This window comes from Petromyzon marinus, chromosome 7 (assembly GCF_048934315.1).
Source record: "Petromyzon marinus isolate PM22_M1 ecotype Great Lakes invasive population chromosome 7, UKy_Petmar_22M1.pri1.0, whole genome shotgun sequence".
Lineage (NCBI taxonomy): Eukaryota > Metazoa > Chordata > Hyperoartia > Petromyzontiformes > Petromyzontidae > Petromyzon > Petromyzon marinus.
The window spans coordinates 15,160,774-15,169,489 of NC_133673.1; the positions used below are offsets into that span (position 1 = coordinate 15,160,774).

The window sequence follows — 8,716 nt, forward strand, 5'->3', positions numbered from 1 at the left end:
GGAGAAGGAGTCAGCGCCTCTTCCGGATCTGTGACGGAACCCGGAAGCGGCGCACGTGTTGTGAGTGACGCGAGGAGGCGCGCCGCGGATGGGAAAGCCGCGGAGGTTCCAACCCCAAAACAGGGGATTCCCAGGATCCCTTTTTCTCTGGGGGGGGGGGGGGGGGGGGGTCTGAGACCATCTCTCAGGGATCTGGGACTCCCCCTTAGGGGATCTGAGACCATCTCTAGGGGATTTGGAACTATCTCTGTAGGGGGGTCTGAGACCATCTCTCAGGGATCTGGGACTCCCCCTTAGGGGATCTGAGACCATCTCTAGGGGATTTGGAACTATCTCTGTAGGGGGGTCTGAGACCATCTCTCGGGGATCTGGGACCCCCTCTATCGGGGATCTGGGACCCCCTCTATCGGGGATCTGGGACCCCCTCTATCGGGGATCTGGGACCCCTCTATCGGGGATCTGGGACCCCCTCTATCGGGGATCTGGGACCCCCTCTATCGGGGTACTGAGCTTGTGGGACCAAGGAAGACGAAACGAAGGGAGCGGGGTAAGGAGACGCGCGGTCTTAACCCCATCGACCCAATCGTGTGCCATGAACAAGGCCCACCGCCCGAAACGTCACCTGTTGTATTCCGCACAGCGTCGCGGCTCCTATGAGCGCGGTTGGCTACGTACGGTGTGAAAGAAGTTCACTATAGGTTGCGCACGCACACAGAGTGGTTGGTGCCTTTGACGAAGGCGTTGGGGTTGTTGGCTGTGCTTGGGGCGCTAACGCAGCAGCAGCAGCACCGGCGTCGGCTTCGTGAGCGGCGTCTCCATCACCGTGGTGATGTACACCCAGCTCACTGTCGTCATTGACTCGGGCGGATGTGTAACATCAACAACAACAACAACGTAACAGCATGAACAACTGCATCATCAACAACAACAGCATCATCATCCACAACAGCATCATTAACAGCATCAATAACAACAGCATCATCGCCATTCACAACAGCATCATCATCAACATCATCAACATCATCAACAACAACAGCATCATCCTCATCCACAACAGCATCATCATCAACAGCATACAACAGCTTCATCAACAGCATCATCATCATCAACAGCATCAACAGCATCATCATCATCAACAGCATCATCATAGCATCATCATCAACATCGCAGGATCGTCATCATCGCAACGGTGCCATTGTCTTAATCGCCGTCTCGTGATTCAGAATCTGATTGTAATCATCATCGTCGTCGCCGGTCGGTCACGCTCGATCCACTGCTGGATGAGAGGCCTCCTCCGCTTATCTCTCCCAAACAGACTCGCTCACCCGGCACCACTCCCACTCGGCTGCAGCTGCTCGCCACCGTTCCAGACCGGGCCCTAGAGAAGGTCGCTGTCTCTGGTGTGAACCAATCGGTTTCAAAGTCGACGCATCATCTGTCATCATTATTATTGTCAGAGCATGGCGTTTGATTGCATGTTCACTTACAAGTACTGTGTGTGGTTAATGCAGAGTCGAGACCTTACAAAGGGTTTCTATTTAGTGTTTGGACATCTGAACACAATTGTTTTATCGCCAGAAGAGGTATACAGTATACGTGTTGTGTTTTTGTGTGTGTGTGTCATTTTACCCGGCAAGGCCCATTGAGCTGCTACGTAGCTCCGTTTCAGAAGCGACCTGGCCATCACAAATAGCTCAACGTAGTGGCTCATCGTCATCATCATCGCGTGCAAATGTACAGCAGTAGCCGAATCCTCCTAAACGTCCTGGGCCCACCGACTTATCTCGAGAGAGAGCGGCTTGCCTCCGCTGAATGACAACGGTGGATTTTTGTTCCACGTTGCCCGTCCAGTTGCCCGTGGGGCTGCCGCCGCGGCACGCGCTCTTCACGCCGCTCTCCGTGGGCAGCAGCGGAAGAGGAGCGAGGATGGGCGACCCGGGCCGAGTGGAGGGGCTGGAGCCGTACTCCGTGCTCGGAGCTTCTCGCAGCGACTCGCCCAGAGCCCTGCGACGCCGATACCAGGAGCTCGTGCGGCAGGTGGGGTCACCGTGGCTCCCTGTGTCTTCCCGTGGCTCTCTGTGTCTCCCCGTGGCTCCCTGCGTCTCCACGTGGCTCCCTGTGTCTCACCGTGGCTCCCTGCGTCTACCTGTGGTTATCTCTGTCTCCCCAAGACTCCCTGTGTCTCCCCGTAGCTCCCTGCATCTCCACGTGGCTCTCTGTGTCTCCCTGTGGCTCCCTGTGTCTCCCCGTGGCTCCCTGTCTCCCCGAGACTCCCTGTGTCTCCCCGTAGCTCCCTGCATCTCCACGTGGCTCTCTGTGTCTCCCTGTGGCTCTCTGCATCTCCCCATGGCTCGCCGTGGTCCCTGCGTCTCCCCGTGTCTCATTCTCTCGGCCTGCTTATTTGTCTCTGTCTCCATGACTGTACCTAGATCACTCCCCGCCCCCTCCTTCACCCCCGCCCCCCCCCCCCCCCCGTGATTTCTACTGCCCCAGTTATAAACGACGCGTCGCCACGTCGCTCGCAACTTAACACCCAGTCCGTGCCCGCGGAAGAAGTCGTCTGTCCCTGTAGCCGGGGCAACCGACTTGAAGTGTCGCTACAGTTCCACTCGGGGTCCACGTGAGGGCAGCATTTGATTGAGCCAGGGGCAGTGGCCGCACCGAGACCCATAGACTCCTCGCACCGAGACCCATAGACTCCTCGCATAGAGACCCATAGACTCCTCGCATAGAGACCCATAGACTCCTCGCATAGAGACCCATAGACTCCTCGCATAGAGACCCATAGACTCCTCGCATAGAGACCCATAGACTCCTCGCATAGAGACCCATAGACTCCTCGCATAGAGACCCATAGACTCCTCGCATAGAGACCCATAGACTCCTCGCACCGAGACCCATAGACTCCTCGCATAGAGACCCATAGACTCCTCGCATAGAGACCCATAGACTCCTCGCATAGAGACCCATAGACTCCTCGCATAGAGACCCATAGACTCCACGCATAGAGACCCATAGACTCCTCGCATAGAGACCCATAGCCTCCACGCATAGAGACCCATAGACTCCTCGCATAGAGACCCATAGACTCCTCGCATAGAGACCCATAGACTCCTCGCATAGAGACCCATAGACTCCTCGCATAGAGACCCATAGACTCCTCGCATAGAGACCCATAGACTCCTCGCATAGAGACCCAAAGACTCCTCGCATAGAGACCCATAGGCTCCTCGCATAGAGACCCATAGACTCCTAGCATAGAGACCCATAGACTCCTCGCATAGAGACCCATAGACTCCTCGTATAGAGACCCATAGACTCCTCGCATAGAGACCCATAGACTCCTCGCATAGAGACCCATATACTCCTCGCATAGAGACCCATAGACTCCTCGCATAGAGACTCATAGACTCCTCGCATAGAGACCCATAGACTCCTCGCATAGAGACCCATAGACTCCTCGCACCGAGACCCATAGACTCCTCGCATAGAGACCCATAGACTCCTCGCATAGAGACCCATAGACTCCTCGCATAGAGACCCATAGACTCCTCGCATAGAGACCCATAGACTCCTCGCATAGAGACCCATAGACTCCTCGCATAGAGACCCAAAGACTCCTCGCATAGAGACCCATAGACTCCTCGCATAGAGACCCATAGACTCCTAGCATAGAGACCCATAGACTCCTCGCATAGAGACCCATATACTCCTCGCATAGAGACCCATAGACTCCTCGCATAGAGACTCATAGACTCCTCGCATAGAGACCCATAGACTCCTCGCATAGAGACCCATAGACTCCTCGCACCGAGACCCATAGACTCCTCGCATAGAGACCCATAGACTCCTCGCATAGAGACCCATAGACTCCTCGCATAGAGACCCATAGACTCCTCGCATAGAGACCCATAGACTCCTCGCATAGAGACCCATAGACTCCTCGCATAGAGACCCAAAGACTCCTCGCATAGAGACCCATAGACTCCTCGCATAGAGACCCATAGACTCCTAGCATAGAGACCCATAGACTCCTTGCATAGAGACCCATAGACTCCTCGCATAGAGACCCATAGACTCCTCGCATAGAGACCCCTTAGACTTGCATCGAGACCCATAGACTACTCGCATATAGACCCATAGACTCCTCGCATAGAGACCCATAGACTCCTCGCATAGAGACCCATAGACTCCTCGCATATAGACCCATAGACTCCTCGCATAGAGACCCATAGACTCCTCGCATAGAGACCCATAGACTCCTCGTATAGAGACCCATAGACTCCTCGCATAGAGACCCATAGACTCCTCGCATAGAGACCCATAGACTCCTCGCATAGAGACTCATAGACTCCTCGCATAGAGACCCATAGACTCCTCGCATAGAGACCCATAGACTCCTCGCATAGAGACCCATAGACTCCTCGCATAGAGACCCATAGACTCCTTGCATAGAGACTCATAGACTCCTCGCATAGAGACCCATAGACTCCTTGCATAGAGACCCCTTAGACTTGCATCGAGACCCATAGACTCCTTGCATAGAGACTCATAGACTCCTCGCATAGAGACCCATAGACTCCTCGCATAGAGACCCATAGACTCCTCGCATAGAGACCCATAGACTCCTCGCATAGAGACCCATAGACTCCTCGCATAGAGACCCATAGACTCCTCGCATAGAGACCCATAGACTCCTTGCATAGAGACTCATAGACTCCTCGCATAGAGACCCATAGACTCCTTGCATAGAGACCCCTTAGACTTGCATCGAGACCCATAGACTTATTGCATAGAGACTCATAGACTCCTCGCATAGAGACCCATAGACTCCTCGCATAGAGACCCATAGACTCCTCGCATAGAGACCCACTGACTCGCACAGACTGAGTTGTGATGGGACCATTTTCTGAAGTTGCGAGAGTTAACGGTCTGCTCAGTCTCTCTCTCCAGGAGACGCGTTGACTTGTCCAGACCGAGTTGTTATTAGACTGGGTGCTTCTGTGTCATCGGTTGAAGAATCTCAGCCTGCTCGCAACAACACTGGCAGTTACGTGCACATGGAGTTTAAACAAACGAACCAACAAATAAACTGAGAAATAAACAAGCCAACAAATAAACAACCCAACAAACAAACTTACACATAAACAAACTGATAAGTAAACAAATAATCAAACAAATCAAGGTGACGACGACGCTGGGAACCGCCGATCTGGTTGGGATGCGTTGAGGATAAAACGAACCAAAAGCCCAAAACTGAACCGAGCCCAAAGGTTGGAGCAAGCAGGTGGTGGATCTGAGCTGGTGGGGGACCGTGGGGGTGGGAAGAGGTGGAGGAGGTGGAGGAGGAGGTGGTGGAGGTGGAAGGAGGGAGGAGGGGAGGGGGGGGTGTTTAATTATCGGACGTGCGAAAACCACCGTCGAGTCTGGCGCGCCAGCTATCGATCCATCGATCGCCGGCACCGCTCTTGTGCCGTCGCACCTCGGCGTTTGCCGGTTAACGAGTCGGGGGGGGGCGGCGGTGTGTGGGGAGGTGTGGGGGGAGGGGCCATTGTGGGGGGGGGGTGTGGGGGGGGGCCCCGGAGCGACGCTCCGCTCGGCCTCCCGAGCTCGCGATCGCCGCTGCCAGCTCCCGCGACCGCCGTTGATGGCTTTGAGATCATTTGTTGGGGAGTAGGTGATTAAAATGAATGAGTGAGTGAGCCATTGAATAAGTAATGATGTGTATTATTGAATCAATAAACGATTGAGTGATTACATGAAATAATTTTTGAATCAATGAATGATTGAGTGAGCGAACGGGTGAGTGCACAGGCGAACGTGCGAGCCTTTCCCTCGTATGCCGGGGAATGATTGTCAAAGAGCGGACTGAGTCGACGATCGAGTAGGGATATTGAACGAACTAACGGATGAGTGAGGCTCTCGACGGCCCGTGCGTGTGTATCTGCCCGCAACCTCTGACCCCCACGCATGTGTGTCCACCCGCGACCTCTGACCCCTGCGCATGTGTGTTCGCTCGTGACCTCTGACCCCCGCGTGTGTGTCCACCTGCAACCTCTGACTGCAGCGTGTGTCCGCCCGCGACCTCTGACCCCCCCCACCCACCGCGTAGCTGCACCCGGACCGAGCGGCCCAGGGCCTGGGCGAGGGTGAGCGTGAGGAGCAACTCCGTCGCTTCCTGGAGGTGGAGCGTGCGTGGAGGACGCTGGGAGACGCGGAGACGCGCAGAGAGCACGACCTGCGTGCACGAGGTGTGAGACACCACGAAGATTCCCCCCTCGTTGTAGCCTTAACAGACTGTTGGGGCAAGTGCTGTTAGCGAGGAGCCACCTATGAAGCCTAGCGCTATGGCACACAAGGGGGTGAGTGACCAATACCACGCCCGTCCGCCTTTGTCTCCCCAGTGGTGATATTTACACACCGCACAAGGTCGACCTACGGCAGGCCCAGGGCCAGTTCAGATATTCTTTTGCCGATGTTGGCCATGAAGGGGAATAGAACCGTGGCCGCCGGGTTCGTAGCGCAACGCGCCAACCACTGAACCACCGCTCCCCACACTCACGCACGCGCCCTTACACGTGGACACGCGTGTGCCCGTACACGTGGACACACGTGTGCCCGTACACGCGTGTGCCCGTACACGCGTGTGCCCGTACACGCGTGTGCCCGTACACGCGTAGACACGTGCTAACCGGTCCCCTCTCCCGTCAGACAGGGCCCTGCAGCAGGAGGGTCCCATCCAGGACAGCTTCTCCATTGACGACATGGACTGGGACGACGGTACGGACAGCCCATTTCCATGTCCCCGTGTCTTAGCGTGTCTCAGCATGTCTTAGTGTGTCTTAGCGTGTCTCAGCATGTCTTAGTGTGTCTCAGTGTCTTACCAAGTCCCAGCGTGTCTCAGCGTATCTCAGCATGTCTCAGCGTGTCTCAGCATGTCTTAGTGTGTCTCAGTGTCTTACCATGTCCCAGCGTGTCCCAGCGTATCTCAGCGTGTCTCAGTGTGTCTCAGCATGTCTTAGCATGTCTCAGTGTCTCACCGTGTCCCACCATGTCCCACCGCGTCCCACCGCGTCCCAGCATGTCCCAGCTTGTCTCAGTGTCTTACCATGTCCCAGCGTGTCTCAGCGTGTCCCAGCGTGTCTCAGCGTGTCCCAGCGTGTCTCAGCGTGTCTCAGCGTGTCTGCATATCTGACCAGGCCTCCCCACTTCTCCCCTTCGTCTCCCCGCGTGTCCCCACGTATCCCCGTGCGAGCAGACCAGTTGGAGGCGTCCCGGCCGTGCCGGTGCGGCGGCCTCTTCACCGTGAGCGCCGCCGAGGTGCGGGGGCCACGGGGGGGCGAGGGGGGGGGCGAGGGGGGGGGCTCTCCCCCGCCACCGCCGCCGCTGCTGCTGCTGGGCTGTGACACTTGCTCCCTGCGCGCCGAGCTGAGCGGCGCCAGCGGCTGACGGACGCGTGGACGATGGCTTGCGCGGGGGATGGGGGGTGGGGGCGACTCCGCGGGGCCCTGTGGGTCGTGCGTGGACGGCGCTGCGCGGTGCGCCGATACCCCACGCACCGACCCTGCACGTCGTCGAGCCCCGTGCTGCTGGTGCTGTGCTGGCGCTGTGTGTGGTGCTGTGTGTGGTGCTGTGTGTGGTGCTGTGTGTGGTGCTGTGTGTGGTGCTGTGTGTGGTGCTGTGCGTGCTGCTGTGTGTGGTGCTGTGTGTGGTGCTGTGTGTGGTGCTGTGTGTGGTGCTGTGTGTGGTGCTGTGCGTGGTGCTGTGTGTGGTGCTGTGTGTGGTGCTGTGTGTGGTGCTGTGTGTGGTGCTGTGTGTGGTGCTGTGTGTGGTGCTGTGTGTGGTGCTGTGTGTGGTGCTGTGCGTGCTGCTGTGCGTGCTGCTGTGTGTGCTGCTGTGCTGGCGCTGTGCGTGCTGGAGCTCTCTGTAGAGAGTTCCTCTCTCTCTCTCTCTCGAGGGATTTTTTTAGAGACTAGAGAGGTACTCTCTGGAGAGTTCCTCTCTCTGGAGGGACTCTGGAGGGACTCTCCAGTGGGACTCTGGAGAGTTCCTCTCTCTCTCTCAAGCTCATCCTCGTGAAGAGACACTCTCTTTGCCCAAGCTCTAAGGTCCGCTCTATATCAAGGTGTTATCGGCCAATTAACGTGGAAGAAAACCGCAGCTCCCGGAGAGAAAACCCACGCATGCGAGGGAGAAACACTCTATCCCGTACAGAGGTGGGAGACCACATTTGCTGTAACCGCCATCTCCTGGCAGAGCCAGGGGGTACGACGGCTCCTCCTCGACGCCCACGGGAAGGAAGGGAGTTTCGCAAACGACATCCGTGTGTGGTCCACCAACGCCCCGCTGCTGCCTCCACACAGCGCCGCGACTACAGGCGGCCGCGTGCAGCAGCGACGTGGTCACCACCGCCCTCTCGCGACTCCTGCGTCTCCTCGGGTTGATTAAACGGGAGTGAGAGTCGCTTTTTTTCTGGAAGTCTGCGGTGGTCTTTGGGGGGCTTTTGACCGGTACCCGCCATGGCGCTGTGGAATTTCCCACGGAGCACTCGGGACCCACCGCTTGGCCTCCTGTGGAGCCCTGGGGCGGCCGCTGCCGTCCACGGCGCACGAGGGGGCGGTGGCACTCGGGGGTTTAGAGTCGGGGTTAAGGGTTCAGGCTTTAGTTTGGGTTGGGTTTGGGGTGATGGGTCAGGGGTTATAGGTTGCATTAGGTT

The 8,716-nt window shown here is 57.0% G+C and overlaps 1 protein-coding gene across 1 annotated transcript; it reads left to right on the forward strand.

Annotated features, from left to right (window-relative positions):
- DNAJC24 (DnaJ heat shock protein family (Hsp40) member C24) lies at positions 1-8,469 on the forward strand. The gene is made up of 6 exons (XM_032949286.2): positions 1-60; positions 1,316-1,387; positions 1,852-2,037; positions 6,113-6,251; positions 6,712-6,780; positions 7,259-8,469. The coding sequence occupies exons 3-6, from the start codon at positions 1,927-1,929 to the stop codon at positions 7,447-7,449; spliced, it is 510 nt and encodes a 169-aa protein (XP_032805177.2). The 5' UTR covers positions 1-60; positions 1,316-1,387; positions 1,852-1,926; the 3' UTR covers positions 7,450-8,469.
- The last annotated feature ends 247 nt before the right edge of the window (positions 8,470-8,716 follow it).

Coding starts and splice junctions, on each gene's coding strand:
- DNAJC24 (XM_032949286.2), top strand. CDS start 1,927: ATGGGCGACCCGGGCCGAGTGGAGGGGCTGGAGCCGTACTCCGTGCTC. Junction 2,038..6,112: donor ACCAGGAGCTCGTGCGGCAG/GTGGGGTCACCG, acceptor CCCACCGCGTAG/CTGCACCCGGACCGAGCGGC. Junction 6,252..6,711: donor GCACGACCTGCGTGCACGAG/GTGTGAGACACC, acceptor CTCTCCCGTCAG/ACAGGGCCCTGCAGCAGGAG.